General features: G+C 33.3%; 3 protein-coding genes, 1 long non-coding RNA gene and 1 other non-coding gene across 11 annotated transcripts; 2 read left to right on the forward strand and 3 right to left on the reverse strand.

Annotated features, from left to right (window-relative positions):
* Positions 1-505: 505 nt before the first annotated feature.
* Positions 506-4,519, reverse strand: LOC107997016 (homeobox protein MSX-2). Its single transcript, XM_062073209.1, has 3 exons — positions 3,164-4,519; positions 1,951-2,281; positions 506-1,696 (listed from the first exon to the last, which is right to left on the reverse strand). The coding sequence occupies exons 1-3, from the start codon at positions 3,228-3,230 to the stop codon at positions 1,426-1,428; spliced, it is 669 nt and encodes a 222-aa protein (XP_061929193.1). The 5' UTR covers positions 3,231-4,519; the 3' UTR covers positions 506-1,425.
* A 2,929-nt stretch (positions 4,520-7,448) lies between these two features.
* Positions 7,449-7,555, reverse strand: LOC133665886 (U6 spliceosomal RNA). Its single transcript, XR_009829349.1, has one exon. It is a non-coding gene; the product is annotated as a U6 spliceosomal RNA (small nuclear RNA).
* Positions 7,556-9,497: 1,942 nt separating this feature from the next.
* Positions 9,498-17,176, forward strand: LOC107997143 (uncharacterized). Of its 7 annotated transcripts, none has more exons than XR_009829325.1 (7): positions 9,498-10,253; positions 10,314-11,032; positions 11,118-11,567; positions 11,646-11,694; positions 11,771-13,829; positions 13,895-13,990; positions 15,779-17,176. It is a non-coding gene; the product is annotated as an uncharacterized LOC107997143 (long non-coding RNA). The 7 variants fall into 7 exon arrangements; XR_009829328.1 differs by having other exon boundaries at positions 9,509-10,253; positions 13,675-13,829; XR_009829324.1 differs by having other exon boundaries at positions 11,646-13,829.
* An 895-nt stretch (positions 17,177-18,071) lies between these two features.
* On the reverse strand, positions 18,072-20,377 carry LOC107997111 (adenylate kinase 8). Its single transcript, XM_062072166.1, has 9 exons — positions 20,254-20,377; positions 20,075-20,166; positions 19,914-20,010; positions 19,729-19,821; positions 19,249-19,419; positions 19,034-19,158; positions 18,862-18,971; positions 18,595-18,760; positions 18,072-18,517 (listed from the first exon to the last, which is right to left on the reverse strand). Exons 1-9 carry the CDS (start codon positions 20,375-20,377, stop codon positions 18,251-18,253), a joined length of 1,245 nt encoding a protein of 414 aa, XP_061928150.1. The 3' UTR covers positions 18,072-18,250.
* A 540-nt stretch (positions 20,378-20,917) lies between these two features.
* Positions 20,918-23,787, forward strand: LOC107997110 (ATP-binding cassette sub-family F member 1). The gene is made up of 5 exons (XM_017055525.3): positions 20,918-21,339; positions 21,426-21,651; positions 21,710-22,355; positions 22,429-22,607; positions 22,681-23,787. Exons 1-5 carry the CDS (start codon positions 20,987-20,989, stop codon positions 23,173-23,175), a joined length of 1,899 nt encoding a protein of 632 aa, XP_016911014.1. The 5' UTR covers positions 20,918-20,986; the 3' UTR covers positions 23,176-23,787.
* The last annotated feature ends 57 nt before the right edge of the window (positions 23,788-23,844 follow it).

Genomic DNA, 23,844 nt, shown 5'->3' on the forward strand with positions numbered 1-23,844 from the left:
CGTGTATCTCTTTTCCTTCCTCTTTCTCTCGCACGCAATCCGACACGTTACTTCGTCTCGCTCTTTCTCGTCGATTCCGTTCAATTAAATCCGTCAGCCAATTCCAGCCACGAGTGGCACCGGTACTCGACTTGTATCGGTTTCAGCCAATTACTTTCCGCCGGGGCTGTTGCGAAACGCTGTTTCTGGCCACGTGCCCATTGTCACGCGCGAATTGGTCTTCTTCGATACAGGCTCGTTACTGTTCCCGATTTTTTTTTTCTAAATAAAAAAGAAAAAAGAAAGAGATAGATTCAGCGTAGCCACCACGTGTACGCGCGATATATTTTTCGGTTGCCAGAGATAGAGGGGAATCGATCTCGATTTTCCCATTGATCCATTTTTCACGTTTTTGAAAGGAAATAATGAAAATTGAGTAATGAAGTAACGAAAGTGGAGAAAAATTTGGATAGATGATATATATATATATATAAATTGAAGAGGATTAATCACAAGATGCTCAAGATTTTTCTGTTCTGATAATAATTTATTTTATCTACAAGAATTCTTCGGTTGACGAAAATTCGCCGACTAAATGGAGAAAGTAAATCGATGTTACCAGCTTGGCAAACTATATCTCTAAAAAAGAAAAACGCGGTTCGTCTGCCGCGAAGAAACATTGCACACGTCGTAGCAATTCTCCTTCTTCGACCCTTTACAATTATCCTAAGGAGCCTATGACACATCTACGAATTCGACTCGCTATCGACTCAACTAGACTCGACTGGTCTTAGTTCCTTCCAAGTGCAAGGAACCACGCAACTCTTTCTTTCTTTTCTGTCCTAAAATTAAATACAAATAACAAGCGAAAATTCGTTAAAAAAAATTAATTAATTCGATTGCAACGAATCCCTTACATATCCCTCTCCCCAACAGTTCCCTCGTGAAAAACAAAGAAAGAAAAACGTGTGCTACGACTATCAACCTCATTCGTAATAATTACATATGTACACTGTCTCGCATGCAGAAATAAACACTGGAGAAACAACTCCATCACCATCCCTCACGTGAGATCCTCACCTCGGCATCTCCAAAACTGCTCGCATCTCTCCCCTCGCGTTTACATTTCCTCGGTCCACGCACTTCACTGTGCCCCGTAGGCAGCGCGGATCCCTTACCGTATTCCCAGAACGCGACAACCGGTCTCTTCTCGCGTGCACGAACGACCACCAGCCGTGAATGGAACGCGCGTCGATCAGCGACGACAACAACCGCCGCGAATCTCACGAGTTCGACGAGATCTAGAATTCGCGAGTGGACTCGCTCGCCGATCGTCCCGGCCCGTGCTTCGTCTCCGCTCGAAGGGGATCCGGTGAAGGGAGGAGGGCCCCCAGTGCCGGCGGCCGGGAAGCAGAGACGATCCTGGAACCGCGGCGTGACGCCGGGTTAGAGGGGGCATCCGTGGACGTAGGTGACGTTCCGGAAGAGGGCCGCGGCCGTCGAGAGGAACGCGGCCGTCGAGGCGGTGGAGGGCGCCGGGGGCGGGGGCGGCGGGGGCGGGTGGCTTTGGGTCTGGGCTTGAGCGTTGTACGGTGGACAGTAGGCGTCTATGCTGCCGTGGTGAAGGCCCACGCCTCGCACGAGCAACTCCTTCTCCACCGTCGCTTGATGCCGAAGCTGCTCCAGCCGCAGTTGGTTCTGCCGCTTCCATTTCGTTCTGCGGCGGGAAACAGGCTGATTTGAAGAATAATGAATGGTGTTCGGATTGGGGGAAACTGTGCAAAAGATGTTCGTTTCCTCTTGTTCAATCAAATTCCATTACGACACGGAATCCACGTGTCGTTTCCCGCTGGATATTTCATTATTTCGCTCAACACGAGCCAATTATCCGAATTTTCCTCGTCGAAAGGAGCGTTTATACGTGAATTACGAGTTTTGAAACGATTCGTTTAACTTTCGTGATATATTTACCTTCTGTTCTGGTACCACGTTTTGACTTGGGTCTCGGAGAGCGACAAGGCGTCGGCCACGTCGCTTCGGTCTGCCACGCTCAGATACTTCTGACAGCGAAACTTTCGCTCCAGGTAAGCGAGTTGGGCATGGGTGAACGCGGTTCGCCTTCTTCTGGGCTTCCTGCCGCTTGGAGGGCCGCTGCTCGTTCCGCACGACTTGCCAGAAGTCGCTGCCGCCGGAGATGGCGAGAGTGCTGGCGGAGGACTTTCCAATCTGGTGCACGGGCTGCTTCCAGGGTCGATCGTGTCCTCAGAGTCCGAGTGAACGGCCGAATCGTCCTCGGAATCTTCTGGAAACGCAAATACGTTCTCAGTCGCATTCGACGAATCGACAGTTGTTGGGCGACGAAATCCGATACAATTTCGAATTCGTGCCCCATTCGCCGAAAATAAATTTGATTATCCGAACAATGCTGGGAAATCCATCGTTGATCGGTTTGGTCGCCTTAAACGATCTCAATTAGGGGAACGATCGGTGTCCGATCTCGACTGGCCAATAAAGGCGCGGCGCAGCGGGATGCAGCACGATCGCCGACGAAAATTCGGACTAACGAGAGCTAACGAATCCTTCCGCAGCTCCGGCCATCTGTAGGATCGTCGTTAACGGGGCACCACCCTGGAGGGGCCCCTGCGAATCTTGGCTAAAAATAATGGAGCCGCTCTGCGGGGTATCGCGTAACGAGGAGCCTGGCGTTAGGCCACGCGACCGCTGTCATGTGCAATGAAAATCTTGATCTTTTAATTATTCGTGCTCGAGTCCATGTCGATTCGCGTTAACACGCGTTTTAGAAATTTTAGAAGCTATATACATATGTATGATTTCGCAATTTTTCAATTGTTCCCTTAAGAAGCTTAATGGAACATCGGTAAGTTGATTTTTTTAAAAAGAATAAAATAATAAGACGATTATTTGATTGATATTGATTTTCGATGTTAAGGTAGCACGAAAGTGAAGAATAATTTTCGTATACGGAATGATTATTTCAGTACGAAAAATTATATCGACCTGATTTCATCGTTTCCTCGAAAATCGTTCGAATTGGAGCACGTTTATCCATATTCGATTTATCACACAAAAACAGGCTGTTATTTTATTCCAGATTCAAAATTTCACTACTTTTCAACCGATCTTCCTGCTTCATTTACGAACTATACTACGTGTAAAAACTCACCGTGCACCCGCTCGGACAAAACATCCCCCAGAAGATCCCTTATGAGGAACGACTTGTGCTCCTGCATTATTACACCTCGAACGTAAACAAACCGAATGAAACGAACGATTAGAGAAACAGATCGGCGCGGATCGATTGAATCGGAGCCGGTTGTCGGCGCGAGAACACCTCGATCACGAAAATGTCGAGTCTCATGCTAACGTGTGGACGCTCGGCGTCGTTCTGGAGGTCGTCGTCGAGGGGATGACCGGATATGCTTGTCCAAAATGCCTGGTATCGTCGTCATCCTCTTCGACAAGCGCACGTTGCTCGATACCTGGGTGGGAAGAGGAGGAGGAAGAGTCAGAGCACGCGAGTCAGGGGTTGCCTCGGCCGATTCCTACCCCGCGCCACCCCGCTCCAATTAATCCGCCCGTTTATTTTGAACGGACTGCCTAATGCTCGCGCGATTTCGCAGCCATTTTGGGGGTGGTGGCGCCATGCCACCCCCGTTCCACCCTCAGCTCCGACTCGCCCATTGGCCGAGCTAACTCGCCGCCGAGGGGTGGATGCGGCCACCGCCAGGCGTCGATTGGTCGATGGAAAGCGGCTTGCGCGATGGGGGCTGGCCCTTGTTAGCCGACTCTTGGTTAGCGAGCGGGTGAGGATAGCAGGAGACGAGGATACGTGGGCGAGCTTTGGTGCACGCTTCGAAGAGGAGCAGCGCACGGCCTGACGAGCATCGAACCCCCGAGAACCGAGGAAATGAGTGGGAGAAAGTCATTGGCGAGCGATTACCGCGAAACGAGAGGAACAAATTGGATGTGAAACGTTTCTACTGGTATATACTACTAGTAGAGGACGCGTCGCGATATCGAGATTGTTCTCCCCTTCCCAGAAGGTAGTTTAACAGTGTTGTTTTGTTTAACCCTGCGCTCTCTTTTCCGTTTCGCGCAGACTCTCCGTTCCGGCCCGCACAACTTTTAGAGGAACGGAATATTCTATTGTACTTGCACGAAGATGAATCTTACAAGGCCGTGTGCACTCTTCCTCGTTTCTTGCCGCGCCATCTTTTCTCTCCTCTCCTCTCCCCTCGAGGTTTTCCACCTCGATTCCCTCCTTTTCTCTCCCTCTCCTCTTCCCTTCCTCCTTCCGCGGAATCGGGAAATAGAGAGAGAGACTGCTAACGAAGTCAATTTGCTGGGTGAGGAACATCGGTAAGGAAAGTGGCGCAAGGTGCAACACGAATGCGCGGGCATTTGCATAAATACGGTCCTCGCAATTTGCACAACCCTCGCTGCCCGGCCCGCTTCGTCATCTTCCGCAGCTAGTATGTGAGCGTAAATATGCATGATGCATAAAACCACCAATCCTCGACACCGCCTATCTCCCCCTCTCGCTCCCCCTCCTCTCCCGTTCCCAGCTTTTGCAGCGCCCCGTTAGTCTATTCACCACGTCGCTACTTATCTTTCCTGGGGCATTCGTGCGACTCTATGGCCCCGCATCCATCCATCCGCCGCCTTTCTATATTCTAAATATTTCACGTCCTGCAAATATATCATCCGCGCTGAATTCTTCTCGATCTAGAATTAAAAAAAGAAAGAAAAAGGAGGAGGAGGAGGGGGGGAAAAAACAGGACGAACGCGATCCAACGAGCTTGTGCGCAGGGCCGGGCAGCCCTTTTAGATCGCGAACACCCCGCGCCAGACTTCCTATTTCCTTCGCGTTGCTTAATTAACGAATTTCATGAATCACTCTTCGATCTCCTCTCCTTTTATAACAGGCACGTTCGCGTCTTCGTAATTTCTGTTGCAGCAACGTTGCACCAGATCTTTTGAATACTGATAACTATCCGCGAGACTGCGGATTTTGATGCGGTTAAAACGTAGAGAATATTACTTAAGATGTTTTATAATATATGTATTTGTAAAATATTTTATCATGTACATTTATTTTGTTATATTATTTATTGCGGTACAAAAGTAGCAGGATTTTTCGGGATTTTTTGGTAAATTTTCGAGATCGGAGTGAGATTTTCTTTAAGTGATTATTAATTGAGATGAGTAAAATTACGTTTCGATTTAACATACATGAAGGGATACAATATCAATATGTAAATGAATATTTTTATACAAAAAAGGGTACAAGATGTTATGCACACAAAACACTTCAAACAATTATCGTTGTTGTGTTCAATCCTTCAAAGGAGAATTTGCATATAATTCATCATACGAACTAATGTATACATTCTACGTTACACCAACAATTTCATCCTATGACGAAACTTGTTTGATTTTATAGTGACATCAATGATATTGCAACAGATAACTATAAAATATTCGAATTATAAAACGAATCAATCTTTATGATAAAATGACAAATCCATCCTCTTATCTATCTTATCCCCTTATCTCGATTTTTTCTTACAAACATATTCATTTATATCATTTCAATGCAATAAAATAATTAAATATTTAATCCATCGATGAAAGGAGAAAAAAGAAGGTATTGTACTCGCAATTTTCGGCAACTCGAGGTCGCGTGGCGTCGCATAAATGCGATGTGAAGAAAGAAGAAGGATGTGTATACGTGTACACAGGGTGGTATATTTTAATGCCTCGTGGCCTCGAGTTTGCGTACTGGCACCTGTAAGCGGAACCCTCGCCGATATACCCCAGGAGTCGGACACGACGGGGCGCGTTTGTGAATTCATTAAGATTAACGTATGCAGGGAATTAATTCAAGGGGCAGCAAAGCGGCTGGCCGTCTTCTTCGTGCTGGAAAAGGGCCTCGGAACGGCGGAAACGGTGGAAACGATGGAATAAATGCATGAAGACGGGATAAATTGAGCGGCGTCGAGCTGCGAAAATAAAGATGCTCGTAATAATTTTGATTATCGGCCCTTTGTGGGGATAATTTTTAACACGATACCAATTTCTTGGGATCAAAGCATCAGGCAATAAATTCAGTCGCAAAAAAAGCATTCAGTGTTATTTCGTATCTGTTATCATTTGGTTGACGTTATTTTATTTTGTATTTATTTTAGAATAATCGGATTGATTATAATTATTCGTGCAGATAAAATATATTTTAGTATTGTAAATTGATCCTATAATATTAATTAGTAGAAATTACTAGTTTCTTAATTTTTTCTTTTATTTCATTATTCTAGATTATTAAAAATGATAATTTGTATGTAAACAATATGTAAACTTTCATTATATAAATTGAAAACGAGTAATTTTTGTTTTAATTTATCTACAAATTTCTATAAAATTAAATGATACGTAATACATAATTCCTTCATTAATTTTTCCTATTTATACATATATTTCTGATTTTTATTTTATTTTGAAGTTAAGAAAATTATTATCTTATCAATTCTCTGAGATTCTAAATAATCTCTTTTTTTATACATCTATTTATTATAACTAACTTATTAAGCAGATAGATAATATTTTTATATAATATTTTTGAAAAAAAGAAATATGAATAGATTTATTGTTCAATCCAATGGAATATTTTTAATATTTTTCGAAGATATTAATTATTAAATTTAAAGTAGCGTCCTTTATATTATATTTGTATGTTTTAAATGTGTACGAGTTAACAAGAATACTGTAAATTGTCGAATAATTTCTTGCAATCTAAGACTAGCATGGTTGATCGCATCTGTCGCGATTTAGAAAACGAAATCAATGGAAATTAGAACGGAGGGTTGATTCGAATTGCCTCGGAATCACCATCCCTTGTCGACTGATTGTTGTCGGTAATTTGCAATATTTGTTCCCCTGTGGGACACGAAATTTCATCTGGATGCAACCACCTCTGGTCATGTTGGATAAATGAGATTCAATTCAGGGTGAATATCTCTTTCCGATCTTGTGGAGGGGAACGATCACAGATTAGAGGCAGAATACGTTCAATTATTTTTTCCTGCTGCGTATCGAGATTACCTAATGAATGACATATATAATTGCTATGCAAATAATACTAGTTTTGATTCGTTTAATGTCATACGTAATTATTACGCTCGATAATAAATAATAAATGTAACGTACATAATATAAATACATTATTTAAGTAATAAATAATGAATAATAAAATATTAATTTATTGATATGTAAAAAAAATTTGTTATTTTTTACTAATAAATCTGATAATAACTAATAATCTGATAACAGTTATATATATAACAGTTTTTGAAAAAAAAAATCTAAAAAAAGTAAATGCACGTTAATAACCAAATAACATCATTCATAAATAATGAGAATAAAATAATTTTATTTAATAATGTGAAATTGCAAAAAATGTGGAACGCTTCACGATTTTGCGTGTCATCCTTGCGCAGGGGCCATGCTAATCTTCTCTGTATCGTTCCAATTTTAGTATATGTACTGCCGAAGCAAGTACGTTTGCAGTATAAAAACAATTGATATATATAGAAATTGTCATAAGATCGACCACTTGCGAGAAACAATTTCAAGGTAAAGGTTTACGCCATCTAGTGGCTTATGATTCAACGATCTCTGATATCAACATGTTGCTTCAAACTAAAAATTTGATTAAACTCATTCTAGAAACAGATCTTTGTTGTTAAAATTTAATAAATTTAATAAATATAATAAAAAAATAATATATAATACAAAATATAAATAAAAAATTTAATATAACATAAATAGAAAATGTTTTCTTTTCTACTTATTAATTAAGGCATCGATTACTTTTTTAAGCGCGATCTCAGATGCGTTGGAGAGAACAAAGCATTGTAATTATTCGAGAAAAGGTTTTTTTTTCTGTGAAAGGGCGTGAATGTAAATCAAATCCACGAGAAGCGAAGCTTGATCCGACGAAAGTTACCGAGTCTGAATGATTATCAATAATAGAGTCACGATTGTCGATCGAGTCGAGACGAATTGGTAAATATGGATAAAAAAAACAAAGAAGAGGATCACGGTGAAGCGATTTAGAACAGTGAGAATCGAAGAGCGAGTAGCAGAGGATGGGGTAAGGGGGTGATGGATCAAAACCACGATGCCGCGAGGGCTTCGAAATCGTTAACAATCGCGGCAAAAGCAAAATCCATTGAGGTGCGACCACGCGTGTGAATATAACTGTCGATCTGAATATTCTGCACGGAGCAGCACCGTCCAGTGCCGTATTCGCGAAAAACGAGAGGGAAGCCAGCTCGTTTTCCATTCAGGAAAAAAAAAGGTGCGATTGAAACGAACGATTCTGTTTACACCGACTAACAATTCTTCGCTTGATGTTTCGAATATCGAATACGTGATATCTCCTCTTTTCGTATATTTTATATTGAATTCTTTTTTTCCGAGCATTTTTTAGATCGTGGAAACGCTCGATTCTTAAATCGTGTTCAAACAAATGGAACAAAGACTGATTCGCGTGGTATTTTCCTCTTGAGAAAAAATATCCTACGCGAATAAAAGAGAAGATGAAAGACGCGAAGTTGTATTTGCTCAGTCCATTTCTACGAGATCATGAGTTAAACACAGCAAACCATCGGTGAATACGTTCTTGTTTCTCCTCGAATGTACCAGCATTTATTTATATTCTTCCTTTCAGTTGCTTTTTATCTTTTTCTATACGTATTTCTCTAACAACGTTTTCAAGACATCGAGGCGCATTATCCCGGAGACAAAAAGAAGAATCAGAAACCCGACAATTTATCCGCAATTCTCTACATTAAACGTGAATATGAATATAAAATATAATATTTTCTCACTAAGGAATAATTGTTGTTTCAAGTACTTCTAGTTTCTTAAACCTCAATCATAATCCAATCAAATTTTATCTCTTTTTATATCGTTTAAGGTCAATAATTCTATAAATGAATTTAAAGAATATCGTGTTGATTCGCTAAATAGAAACAATCAGAAAGTTTGTACGAGGATACGTAAAAAAATTTGGTAAAATTTCGTGCCCGGATATACAGCCTATTGTGTTTCTTCTTTCGCGCAGAGTAGGAGACACTCTCGAAGAATGATGGTTATGGGAAAAAGAGTGCTTGAACACGGACGTTGGTCAGGCTCCCGCGGTTCCAATTACGATTGAAAGGCGGCCCTGTTTGTTCGCTTCCTATAACTGCGGACTCTTCAGTACCTTGTACAAGGCACTCTTACCCCATGGCCACTTTCGAGTTTCGACGCGTGTGTTTCCATGACGAACACCGCGATTCCACCAAGCACAAAAATTCTCCTTTTTCCAGTCTACGGCAACGATTATTATTTCACCGAGAGTTTTTTTCTATTCTCCTTCCGTTTTACATTAAGATATTTTCAAATAACCCGCGTTTTGTTATTGTCGTTTTCTACCTAACCTTCTTATACAAAAATGCTTAGTTAAATAAATATGGCCGAATGATGAGACGCGTGCATAAAGACTTCTACGATAAGACTTTAATTTTGTAATAATTGTGAAGTGTTTATCTAATTAATAAATAAAATTATTTCAAACAACACAATTAGAGTGCTATACAAAAAGTTTTTTGTTAATTCTTTCTATCAATAAAGAATGAAATGAGTGATACTTTGTAATGAATGTAAATAACTTTTGTTTTTAAAAGCTAAAAATCAGTTAAGTTTATGTATAAATTCTTCGAAGGATAGTTGTGTTTAGACGATTTATTTGATTTATCCTTCTATTTTGTCGAAATTGAGAATGATTGCCCGATAGTATCGCGGCCCTGTTTTCGAGCTAAGTGCCGTGTAATCAAAGGATGATTGCTGACACAAAGACGGCTGATTGGCTCGTTTATGTTACGGTAATGCTCGAAGCTTGGTGGAACGTCTCTCGATACCGAGCTCGTTTCTCGTGCTAACGAGATTTCATCGAAACGTCCATGTTCTCATTAAAGAATTAAATGAGAATGTTCTCGTGAGACAGTAGTGAATGTGAATAATAATTCATCATTAAGGAAACCATCATATCAAGAGAAGAAAAAATCTCCTCTTTAAATTAATAATCCGTGAATTCTCATAAAGGTCCTCAAATCTTTCGTTAATTTCGCGTATCAAAAGATAGAGAAATAGCTTGAATCGTCTAATAATCGTTCTTTCTCCGTGTTCGAATTATATTCAAACGTATTAAGGTAAATCTCTTTCATTCAATATTTTTCATTATTCGTTCGATTCATACGATCTATTTTCAGATTTCATTGTCTTGAAACAATGAATTTGGAAGAGAGAAAGAAAAGAAAAAGAAATAACGAGAATTGAATGATTTTCTAGTCAAATCTCTGCAGAATGATTTCAAAACCATAAATTGTTCTTGGGAGGTAGACAGTAAAGTCTTCAGCAGGGTGTCGCAAAGATACCACAAAGATGGTGTAGATTCGCGCGGCAAGCATCGATGCCATGAGAGGGTTGCTTGTTTACAAGCGACAGTTGATTTGACAAAGCCGTGGGTCCATTTATACGAGTGAATATTACAGGGCAAAGTCGAGGGGTGGCTTGTTATCCGCTCATTGAAGTTAACCACGGGGCTAAGTGCGCTGGGGAGTGCCGGTCGGTAGGAGCAAGGAGAACTAGTGACTAAAGGTTAGGTATATGTATACCGACGGAGGGGATAGCTTTGCAGTTTGTAGAGAGAATCAGTGAAACTCCGTGAGAAACTGAGAGAGAAAATTCAAATGGAGACAGATAGATACTAGTATAGCGAATAAGAAACAGAGATGAAGCAACGAGGAAAGAAGAGATAGGCGAAATAAAACGAGTTGAAAAGAGATAAAAAAGAAAAGGTGAAGAGAAATAGATCAAGAGAGAAAACAGATAGTGATAAATGCGATATATTCGACATATATTTAATAAATGATATTTGTAAAAATTGTCTATATATTGATATCAAAAGAATACTCTGAAATGATTTATGGTATGTTCTTTAATGTTTCTATTTTTTAAAGATTTAGTAAAAAAGTTTCTTCTTTACTAACATGTGAAATTAATTTCTAGTATAGATCACTATGCCCATTCTATTGATGAGCTTTGAAATAATAATCTTTGAAACGCTAATGAAATTAGTCCCATCGCTAGAAGAGGGTGATGGAACGAAAGATGGATAACAGCAGGGTGGCCTGGAAGAAGATAGCGTAATGGGCAAAGAGGTGAGGAGGGAAGAGAGTTGGTAGAACATTGACGGGCCAATGAGAGGCCAGATCGTTGCCGAGGTAACCGCGGGGCTTTCCGACGGATTATTCGACCGAGATTGAAAAGTTAGCACCGTGCAACGGGCGGGGGCGGCGGAACCACTCCTGTTTCTCCAGAACGAGCGATCTACTCGCGACAGGGCTAACACAACGGATTAAGGCTTATTTTCACGTTCATAACAGCTCAACCCCTTTTACTCGATGCTATTATGTTACAACAGGATATTATGCAAATGCGATACGAGATTCATATCTCGAATTGTACGCGAATACAATAGTGCTGGTATAATCTTTCACATCTATATTTAATCAATATTATAATCTTTGATTTCTTTTTAGGATTGAAGATGGATTTATATTCATATTCCGTTTGAAACATAAATTTGTGGTAATTTTCTTTTATTTCTTTCCAAGATCATTAAGATGTAACTAACTTATTTAATTATTTTTTCTGTTTTTTATAGATATATCATAATGAATAAATAAATATCATAAATAAATTGCTTAAAAAAATCCCGTTTAAATTTATGAAATGATTATTTTTTTCATAATTAAAAATTATTTGAATCTAACTGCTTTTTTTCATTATACTCATATAACAAAAAAATATTTTAAAAATTCCATTGCAATTCATAGAACAGTTTTTTAAAAATTTTGCCTAATTGATTCAAAAAAAAAATTCTTGACAGCTATTTTACTTCGGATTTTTTTATGACAATCTTATAGACAAGATAATATGATGAGATCGTCTCAGGATTGTTGGCAAAATGTTCGTCGGTGACGGGTCAAACGTGAATATGTCCCGGAAAAATGTTTATTTTTGCAAGTATACGATGTACATAGTATGCATCTAGCAAGCTGCTTACCTGGTAACCACTCGGAGTTACCTGACACGTGTATAATTAATGCCCGTGATGACGAGGCGCGACACTCGCGCGCGCACGCTCGTGGATTATCTGTGCCGGCAAAAAAAAGCAGGAGAATGAGTTATGCGAAACTCAGGATTGCGAATGGGAGGAAGAAAAGAGAAGTGATAAAAGATGAGAGAGGAACAAACGTGTTGGAAGGAAGATGAAGCGATTCTTGCCGAATGGATGCCGAGGAGAACGAAAGGAAAGATCGGACTAGGGAAAGGGGAGTGACGAGCAGGAAAGTTGTCCAAGTAACCGACGTGGAAACGTGGGATAATGACTACTTTTTCATATTTTAATTACGCAGTAATTAATTGAAATGTTTCCTCATTCGTGAGAGCACTCGAGCAAAATGAGAGGCGAGTAACTCTCCGCGAAGTCGGCTTCGGTTCGTTTTTTTTCCTTTCTTCGAAGCAATTCTGCGAATTTTCTCTGTTTCTGCCATGTTCGACCTGAGGATATTTCGTTTCCTTCGTTCTTTCACCTTTTCTCGCAAAATTAGGTAGAAATCCTTTCATGGAGGATTCACTTCTCTCTCTTTCTCTCTCTCTTTTTTTCTCTTTTAAAAATTCCAACATGTGGCTAATTATATCACTAATGGCCTTATCGTGAAAGGATTCTTCTGATAATCTGACCTCTATGTCTCCAACACTTCTGTCATCGCACCCCTTTTCCATCTATTATCCGCGACTGTGTGCATCATGCTTAAAGTACTAATTAAATTAGTTTCGTAAAGCGAAACTCGTCGGCCAGACTTTCGATGCTATCGATTCGTGGCGATCATTAAAATAATTACAGATGTTCGTCGGTAATTGCACGGATACTTGGTTGCTTTCGCGTTACAAATATTGTCTATAATATAAATTGTCACGATGTTGTCAGTGATGATAACTCACAGAAATAGTTATTGAATGCTAAAATTTATATGATAAATAATAAGAGATTTAAAAATTCGATTCATGTTAAATTGTTTATATGTATATAAATATTATTATATTTTTATTGAAATTGTCAGATAATTTATTGTTATAGAAATATAACAATATGTAAGATAAACATAAAAATTTTTATTTTTTCATAATTTCAAAATGATTGTTTTGTTCATTAAAAAGACAATAGCATGTTTAATATAAACTTCAATTTTATTTCAAACTACTAATATATATCGCTATAAGTAATATTTTTAAATCTCTTATTATATGCTTTTCAAGACAAATTCAATGATATGTATAATTATTTTTGATCAATAATATAATTTTAATATAATTTTCTATAATTCACAAAATAAACGTGTTTAATACGAGTAAATTGCACATATTAAACTTCAATAAAATTCAATGAATATATCATACATATAATCATTTCACATTGGAAAGTATTTGCGTAATTTTTCATCGGCTTAATTTTCAGTGGATTTCTTACGATTCCTAGAAATTTACTCTTATTCGGTATTCCAGGGAACGTTTCGGGCTAGCTGTTTCGATACCTCGAGAGGTACGAAGGACGCTTCGTTACTCGTTACCTGATGCTGACGCTCGTTGCGGTAGAAAGGGAACAATAGCGAGACGAGAAATAAGAAGGAGACGGAGAGAGATAGCCAAAACGAGGACTGGTAGGCACGCTTTTGTTAGCGAGGATGCTTGCTTGCTACGTACAATTGTCATCTACTTGTTCCAGCTATTGTTTCCGGTAACTCTTTCGCGGTAACGAGGAGGAACCTCAATTAGAATGGTTTGAGGACTTAAACGCCCAGAGGCTGCCGGGTTTTAAGAGGTAGCGAACATTGTTTCTTTTGAGCGATAACTCGGTGATACTTTTAGCTATATCGTGAAACATCGTGCAGCAACTTCTTTGGTGGATAATTACTAGGCACGCTTGAGGGTATGATACTGTTACACTCTCTACAAATAAGTCATCGTTAATGTTATCAAAACTTTTCTTTTTAATTGACGTCAGTATATATTTTTTTTTTAAATTAGCACATACCACCAACATAAAACTAAAATTTGTAGAACTTGTTCGGTTAGAATAAATAAAATAATTGATATTACTTATTGGAAAGTGATTTCTTATATGATTTTGATTGTGCATTTTAGAAAAATTTCATTCTACAAAAATTGAATATTTTGATTATTTTTTAAATGTTGTATATTGAAAATTGAATAATCTTCAAGATTGATTTTAAATGAAAGAATTTTTAAGTATTTTTTATGACATATTTTTAATATTTAAATATTTTGCTATATAATATAACAATTATGATAAATAAACTATATAATTAAAAATATTTAATTTGTTAAATATTTTAATAAAAATGTTATATTTTATCTCATTTTTTATTATGAATATGAAAATGAATACAATTATTTTTTTTTAATATATTATTTAATTGAAAATATTATTCTATATAACTAAAATAATATCATGTATTATATTAACTAAAATTATATTAGTCTGAAAATATCTGATTTTGTTTTTTTTTGTTTTTATTTGTTTATTTAATAATTATTTTATTTTTAATTAGTTAATATTTTATTTATATTTTATAAATTTAGTAATTAAAAAATTGAAGTAATTAAAAAATAGAACGATTCATTATTATGACTTAAGCTTTATTTATTTATATTTTATTTAATTTTCTATCTTAATTAAAAATATTTTCAATTACACTTATTTTATTATTTTATTATTAGAAATTTTGAATAGAAATATAATAGATTAATAGATTAAATAAAAAATGATTTCAGATCAATTTTAAGTAAGAATAATTGAAAGACATACCTTTATTCCTTGACTGATATCCTGGTATACAATTTGGTATATGCTTTAACATCAACTCTCAAGTATAAATACAGTAACTGAATCAAAAATGATCCATATGGATAGATCTAAAGTTACTTAATTTTTATTATTTAATTAGTATTATTGTCAAATCGATTTGGATCAAAATTAATTTAATTATTACGAGAATTAAGTTTGCTGCATAGAATTTTAATAAATATTTTGATCCTATAAAATTATTTTTAAATCTTCTTATAATTTACGAAACATCTTTCCAATATAATAAACATTGAATTGATTTGGAATAGACTATAATTTACTTACTTAATTCTAGATACTCGTTTCATTAATGGCACGAAAAGTAGGCAATTTTGCGACCCGCCGATTGAAGCGAATCAATATTTGTTTCATTCGAGAACAGCCACAGAGTAGCGTCCTATATACACTGTGTACATATAGCTGTGTTGTCTGTTATCGGAAATCCATCCGAATATCTGGAATTTTTTTCGGTGGCATGCACGACTCGTTTTATGATCGCCTGTGATACACGACCGAAATTAAGATGTACAGAAGACGAAATACGTTCGATAAAAAATAACAAGAAAGAAATGTGATATCTTCTGTCTTTTTTCATCTTTTTTTTTTCATCGATTTTTAATTCATAATTCATTTTATATAGAATTACAACTATTTAGATTTATTAGCCAGTTTAAATTTTCTTCTGCTTCAAATCTATCTTCCTTGATGCTTTCTTAAAGTTTTATTTCATTCATCTTCCAGAAACTATGGAAAACGCAAGAATAATATCCATGTTGGTAAATCGTTATTAACATGGCATCCTGTTATTCTAAGAGATACGGAACAACTAGTCATCCACAAATTCAAAGTCCTGGAACGTGGAGATCCGCATGAACATTCTTCTAAAGTTATGAAATCCTGGTCGTGCGAATGCTTCTGGCGCCACACGGTTGATGAGTGACAGGACATTGACGAGACTCAAGGGATGTTATATTTCTTCAAACGAGAAAGAATTCTTTCGTTTGATCGATTAAGAAAAAGTTCCGTCTTACATGATGTCCTGATCGACGAAATATTTACTGTTTGAAAACTTGTGGAAGCTCAACATTCGATTCAATCTTAAAAGGGATTCATTCAAGCTCGAAATACCTATTCGCATGATATCCTAGTGTGATTGGATATTTGTAAGATATAAGCGATCATTGTTGAATGCAATATATATGTATTTATTTATCTAATTAATAATGAAAAGAGATAAATTTTAGAATTCTATTATTGTTTAAAATAAATATGCTCAAAAATAATGAAGCCAATAATAATTGTTTAATATTCTATAAATAATTTGTAGAATTAGATGTTAAAATGAATTTGAATTAAAAATAGATCAATAAATCTTAGCTTTCGAAATTTTTATATAAAAATAGAAACAATCCTGATCAATTTGTTTAGTCTAATAAATAAATTTCTCTTAAATAAATTTTTGCAAAGTTATAATAATGCATCTGTGACATCAATAAAAAAAAATTTCTGCGTATGTGATGTAACATGAACTTCATTTTCAATGCATACTCGGGACATCCATAGAGGATAGGATTGCAGATATTATAGTAGGAGGATAATATCGAGGATCGATATTATCACGTTATCTCTCAGTTATTTTCTTTTATCCTGATACTCAAGCTTATTTTGTCTTTTGAAGTCCTTCTATTAAATCGATGCATAGTGTGAATTTTTTAATTCCTTTTACTAAAAAATTTTGAAAAAAATTGCTTTTTTATTAAGTTCAAAGATCATTGATATGTAATAAATATAAAACATAATTGAGATATCTTTCTTAGTTAATTATATAAATGAAATATTATTAATATTTTAATCAAATTCTTTTAATCAATTTTTGAAATAATTAAAAGGCTTTAGTTAACAAAAGATAAAATTACGATTATGTCATTAATGAAACAGAAAATAAAAATTAATTACTTCTAACAAATAAAATTTCAAAATCACATATGATTTTTTATCATGTACAATTATTCTAATACTTTTCATATTTATAAAATAATGATAAATAATTCAATTTTTAAATATTAATAACAATAAATTTCTTTCCTAAGATTATTGTAAAATATATTATTTTAATAAATATTTTAGAAATTTGATTAATTTTTTGTCATGTTTACTCGAATCGTATTTTTTTTATTATTTATACAGATATTATTTTGCATTCTATAATACTTCCATCTAATTCTACTTTCCTTAATCTAAATTTCCTCTTTCCTTCCGGTGTCTATGTAGTTTTGCGGAAATGAATTCCGATAGCTAATTTGAAAACTTTTACTTTTATACAAATTTAAATCAATGTTATTATTGCAGCAGTAGATCCTATTTTTACATAAAAATAAATAAATTATAGATTATATCTTTTAAAATTATGTTTTATAAATTATAAAATATTAAAGTTTTAATTGAATAAACTTAACGTAATGAAACATTAATGTTTATTTTTTGTAATTAATTTTCATATAATTTTCATATATGATTCGATAATAACGTATATAATAATTTATTTGCGAATTTTTTCCATGAAGAACGCTAAATTGATAAATTTCTCAAAAAGGCAAAAGCCTCACTAACTACTAGGCAAAATAAACAGGATTTCATCCTTCATAGCAAGTTCTGCAATCGTGTGCGACCTATTTTACTCTATATGTCCTTGATCCTGAAATATGCTTCGCGTTTGAGGCAATTATCCTCATTAATGTAGGTGTATGATATCCTTAATTTAATTGTATCTTTTCTTTGATGAGATACTGTTCATTTTGGCATCAATATATTTGCTTGAAGTAAAAAAGATTGAAATATTGTTTGCATCATAATTCTATTTCTTATATTAAATTATTCTTTTAAAAAATATCAATAATTAATTAACATAAAATTTTAAAAAATTATTGTAAAAATATAATATTAATTTTTTTAATCTTTAATCAAATTTATTTTTATGATTCATTTTTTCAATGTAGTATTTAAATTATAAATATTAAATACTATGAAAGTTAAATTATAAAAAAAGATTTAAACATTAAATGTGTTAGAAAATCTGTATATGATATCATATAAATGCTATAATATTGTGAAAATAAGATGCTCTGTGCGTTAGGGTAACAGAATATACTAGGAGCATCCCAATTCCTATCCTTGCTGAAAATGAAATATTTTCAATAATTGACTAATTGTAAGTTAGATAAAAGTATACTTCGGCTCAGGGGCACGTATTTTATCGAACACGCTGGAATCAGGTTCGTCATCAGGATCAAATTCAATGCTCATTGGATCAATCTTACGTGGAGGTCTTGGTATTCTTGATTGCCAAGATAGAATTGGATGCATTATACTTGCTTCTACTTTTTCTCGAACAATTCTTTCTTCATCGTTTCCATCAATTTTTATTGCAGATTCGCCTGCATATTCCATCATATCAGTCACATTTTCTTCATATTCTTGTAACTTTAACAACATTATTATAGTTATAATGATGCATAAATTTATCGATTTTGAAATTAAATTTGATTCATATATTTTACATCTCGTTCGACATTCAGTCTGAAATCTTTAGGATGAACACCTAATTTTAAGTCGTTACTGACGATTGTTGAAGACAAATTATGTTTACTTCCTGTAACAATATTGTATCGACGATTGAGTAGTCTTTCTCTGCAGATGTCACTATTTACTTCCATAAATATTACTCTAAAAATATTTAACATATTGAATAAAATTTTTAAATTTTTGAAAAATTTTCGCATTTAAATTTTAAATAGTTGCTTTCTTTTTTTCTTTTTTTTTTTTACCTGTTTGGAGGGGTAGGACTCAAATCAAATAATTTAAAATCTATTACAGTTTTTGGATAACCCGTTAAAACCCAACCCCTTTTCAAGCACTCATACTCAGATATATATTTCTACAAATAATATTATATCATTATTATTAAAACAAAAATTCTATTCATTAATTTTATTATACTTCAACAATTTGAATTCTAATTTCAGGTTTGGGTCTTTCACCCCATTGTTCTTCAAATAATCGAATAAGTTTTCCTAAAGAATTTTGTTGTAAACGCGCCTGTTCTGCAATATAATCATAATCAACTGAAATAAATAGTAATTTTTGTTATATAGTATTATCATATTATAGAGTGTTATCGAAAAATAAGAAACTAATAAATAGATAAAAATTACTATAAACAAGATTGAATCGTTCAGCTAGGTATTTTGCTATAGTAATACAGCCAGATCCCCTAGAGCCAATTAATACAATACGAAAAAGTGATGGCGTTCCACAATGTTTCTTTATCTTTGCTAGTTTTGCACAATCTTTTCCAAGTTCTTCAATGGATCTGATACCTACTTCTATTTCCTAAAATAAAATATTTTTTAATTTTATTTTATTTCGAATATTATTTAATATTTTTTTTTATTATTATGTTTGTTATTTTATTTAATTAGGAATAAAAACTTAACCAACTATTAAATAATGTGCATATACTTCTCGTAATTCTCGTAAGTTTTTTAAATAATGATTTTGTAATTTTTTAGATTTTATAGAAGTTGAATGAGCATTGTTTGTATAAATATCGTTCCATTTTTCTATAAAAGAAAATCATGTAAATTTATCAAATTTAAATATGTTTCTTTATAATTTTTTTATCATATTCATACCATATTCATTTGAAACTTTGAGTTGTATCACATGTGTCGGTATTATACCCATACGCTGAAATATTCGTGCTTCTTTTTTCGTTCTCGGTAAATCTATATTATAAATCAAAGGTAAAAAGAAGCTCTTAAAATATGTAATTTTTTTTCATCATGTTTCTACATCTGCATATTTTTTATATTGTTACCAAATAGCAACCATCCACTTTCACGAAAAGCTCCGCTTTCTAATACTTTTCTCATTGCATGTGCAAGATTTTCTGATTCTTCGCAATGACAAGTATCCTAATAAAAAAAATTTATTTCTTGAAAAAATGATGAAAATGACAAAAATCTGAATTCTTCTTACATCCTGTTGAGTATAAACTTTACGAAGATCTTTCAAGCTCAAAGGATGTACACCTAATTCTTTCTGAAGAATTTTGGCTAATGCCTTTCTATCTGTATATATAAAATATTTTTTTTTTATTCTCAAAAAATACAATTTGATCTTAAATAACTTATATATAGAAATTCAATTTAACCTACCAAAATTTTCAGGTGCAATTAAAATAATATTAGATATATCGAGTTTTTTTGCAGCAAGATGAAGATATTGTTTCATAAATACAAGATGGTCTTCAGGTTTTTGAATCAATAATTGAGTTGCCATTTCCTGTATATATTTCTTTTTTTTATGTGAAATAAAATGAAATTAAGAATAATATTTATGAAATACAAATTATTTACATAAAATAATTCATATAGACGATGTTTCTCCATATACGACATAAAATTTGCATACATAGTATGCATTTTTTTCTCTGTTTCTTGTAATCTCGACATTTTTCATTTTAGAATATTCACATTTAAAAAATATATTTTTATTTACTTTTATTTTATTTTAAAAATCATAATATATTTTTATCGTATCTAATTACTGTATCGCATTTATTTCAATTGTTTTATTTGTATTATAACTGTATCATGTATTATTTTTTGTTTTTTTCTGTTTTATGTATATTTAAAAATAATATAATATTTATGTATTGTTCAAATTATTTTTTTTTGTAAAGAAATTTTTTTCACAAAATATCAATTTTATTACTAATTTTTTTTTTATTTTTCTTAATAGATAATAAATATTTTATTTATAATTATAAATTACTGCAATATGTTATAGTATGCGGAAAATTGGATGGCGCCACGTGCTTTCATTTTTTATGGTAGTAGATATCGGGTGTGAAATATTGAGGTTAGGAAACTAAGTGCACGTTTCAGTATGTCAACCGATAAAAAAATATTAGATGTTACGAAAAAAATATCTGACATGGAAATGGAGGAAACGGGGAAAAAATTAACACACAAAGAAAAGAAAAAATTAAAAAAACAGCAAGAATATGAGAAAACGATGGAAATGTTAACGAAAACTGGTGGTCAGGGTCATAGTGAACTTGAAACAAATTTCACTGTTTCTCAGACTCAAAGTCAACAACGAAGTAATCAACAATTAGAAAATGCTGTTGATATTAAGGTAGAAAATTTCAGTATTGCTGCTAAAGGAAAAGAATTGTTTACCAATGCTAGTTTATTGATTGCACAAGGTAGACGTTATGGATTAGTAGGACCAAATGGGTATATATTTTTCGAACTTGTAATTAATAAAATATAATTTTAATGTTAATTTAATGAATAGTACATAATTTCAATTTTTATTTCAGTCATGGAAAAACTACTTTACTTCGTCATATTGCAAAACGAGCTTTTGCTATTCCACCTAATATCGATGTTTTATATTGTGAACAAGAAGTTATTGCTGATGATACTCCTGCTGTAGAAGTAGTACTTAATGCAGATGTAAAATGTAAAGATTTAATGATAGAATGTAAAAAATTAGAAGAATTTGTAGAACAAGGAGATAATTCTGTTCAAAACAGATTGCAAGAGGTAATTTATTAAATATTAAATATATTTTAATAATTATAGTAATATATTTTTTTTATAGGTTTATGAAGAATTAAAGATTATTGGTGCAGATTCTGCAGAACCACGTGCTAGAAGGATTCTTGCTGGTTTAGGATTTAATCGTGCTATGCAAGACCGAGCAACAAAAAATTTTTCTGGTGGTTGGCGTATGCGTGTTTCTCTTGCTAGAGCTCTTTTCTTAGAACCAACATTATTATTACTTGATGAACCAACAAATCATTTAGATTTAAATGCTGTTATTTGGTTAGACAATTATCTTCAAGCCTGGAAAAAAACTTTACTTATTGTTTCTCATGACCAAAGTTTTCTAGATAATGTATGTACAGATATAATTCATTTAGATCAACAAAAATTGTTTTATTATAAGGGAAATTACAGTATGTTTAAGAAAATGTATGAGCAAAAAAAAAAAGAAATGATTAAAGCATATGAGAAACAAGAAAAACGACTTAAAGATATGAAAGCTTCAGGTCAAAGTAAAAAACAAGCTGAAAAAAAACAAAAAGAAGCCTTGACTAGAAAACAAGAAAAAAATAGAACAAAGATGCAAAAGCAAGAAGAAGACAATGCACCTACTGAATTATTACAAAAACCTAGAGAATATATAGTAAAATTTAGTTTTCCTGATCCACCTCCATTGCAACCACCAATCCTTGGTCTTCATAGTATGTTATCAATATTTAATTTTTTTTCATATTTAAAAAAAAATAATTTATAAAAATAAATATTTTGTTTTAGATGTAATTTTTGCTTATGAAGGACAAAAACCATTGTTTATTGATGTTGATTTTGGTATAGATTTAAATTCTAGAATAGCTATAGTAGGACCTAATGGTGTTGGCAAATCTACATTCTTGAAATTATTGACAGGTGATTTACAACCAATAAAAGGAGAATCTATAAAAAATCATCGATTAGTAAGTAATAAAAATATATTTTATTATTTAAATAACAAAATTATATATCTAAATTATATTTTATGATTTTTAGAGAATAGGAAAATTTGATCAACATTCTGGTGAACATTTAACTGCTGAAGAATCACCAGTGGAATATTTGATGCGTTTATTTGATTTACCATATGAAAAAGCTAGAAAGCAGTTAGGGACATTTGGACTTAGTTCTCATGCTCATACAATTAAAATGAAAGATTTGTCAGGAGGTCAAAAAGCACGAGTTGCATTAGCTGAATTATGTTTAAATGCTCCTGATGTTGTAATTTTAGATGAACCAACAAATAATTTAGATATAGAATCTATTGATGCATTGGCTGATGCTATCAATGAATATAAAGGAGGAGTTATTATTGTCTCTCATGATGAACGTTTAATTAGAGACACAGAATGTTGCTTATATGTAATTGAAAACCAACAAATTAATGAAATTGATGGAGATTTTGATGATTATAGAAAAGAATTGTTGGAAAGTTTAGGAGAAGTTGTTAATAATCCAAGTATAGCTGCAAATGCTGCTGTTTTGCAATGAATATTTTTTCTTTATAGAGCAATAATAAGTTTTAACGGTTCATAAAATTAATCTTTTTAAATGAATATTTCTTAAATATATCATTGCTTTCTCTATATTAGCTTTTTTTCTGTAATATGAGGTTTTTATTATTAGATTGATATGACTATCAATGTTGTAAATGCGAAATGTTATTTAAATTTTGCTTCAAGATATTCAGATTTTACATCATGTTTGATAGTTGACAATTAAAATATTGTCAAATTGTAATAAAATTATAAATTTTAATATGAACTATAATTGTCATGAATATGAAAAGTTGAAAGACATTACTGTTTTTAATATATAAATTTTATTATTTATAAAATTAAAATATTCTAATTCTTTCAATTTTCCATATCTGACAGTTATAATCAATTTCAATAGATATATTAATCAAGTCTTCGAAGAAATATTTATATACAAGTATATTATTATATTCTACACATAATTGTGTAGTTTGTATTATAAAAATTTGCTTCATGTTTGAAGAAAAAAATAGAAATGATTTATATGTTGATCTCTACTTAAACAATTTGTACATATATGAATTTTGTATTAAAATGAGAATATATATATATAATATTGTGTTTAGAAGATGTAATAATTTTCCTTGAAAATCTTGTTTTAAAAAACTTTCTTATCATAAAC

This window comes from Apis cerana, linkage group LG3 (assembly GCF_029169275.1).
Source record: "Apis cerana isolate GH-2021 linkage group LG3, AcerK_1.0, whole genome shotgun sequence".
NCBI lineage: Eukaryota > Metazoa > Arthropoda > Insecta > Hymenoptera > Apidae > Apis > Apis cerana.

Coding starts and splice junctions, on each gene's coding strand:
- LOC107997016 (XM_062073209.1), bottom strand. CDS start 3,230: ATGCAGGAGCACAAGTCGTTCCTCATAAGGGATCTTCTGGGGGATGTT. Junction 2,282..3,163: donor TTTGTCCGAGCGGGTGCACG/GTGAGTTTTTAC, acceptor TTGCGTTTCCAG/AAGATTCCGAGGACGATTCG. Junction 1,697..1,950: donor ACGTGGTACCAGAACAGAAG/GTAAATATATCA, acceptor TTCCCGCCGCAG/AACGAAATGGAAGCGGCAGA.
- LOC107997111 (XM_062072166.1), bottom strand. CDS start 20,377: ATGGCAACTCAATTATTGATTCAAAAACCTGAAGACCATCTTGTATTT. Junction 20,167..20,253: donor AATTGCACCTGAAAATTTTG/GTAGGTTAAATT, acceptor TTATATATACAG/ATAGAAAGGCATTAGCCAAA. Junction 20,011..20,074: donor AAGTTTATACTCAACAGGAT/GTAAGAAGAATT, acceptor TTTTTTTATTAG/GATACTTGTCATTGCGAAGA.
- LOC107997110 (XM_017055525.3), top strand. CDS start 20,987: ATGTCAACCGATAAAAAAATATTAGATGTTACGAAAAAAATATCTGAC. Junction 21,340..21,425: donor GGATTAGTAGGACCAAATGG/GTATATATTTTT, acceptor TTTTTATTTCAG/TCATGGAAAAACTACTTTAC. Junction 22,608..22,680: donor CTATAAAAAATCATCGATTA/GTAAGTAATAAA, acceptor TATGATTTTTAG/AGAATAGGAAAATTTGATCA.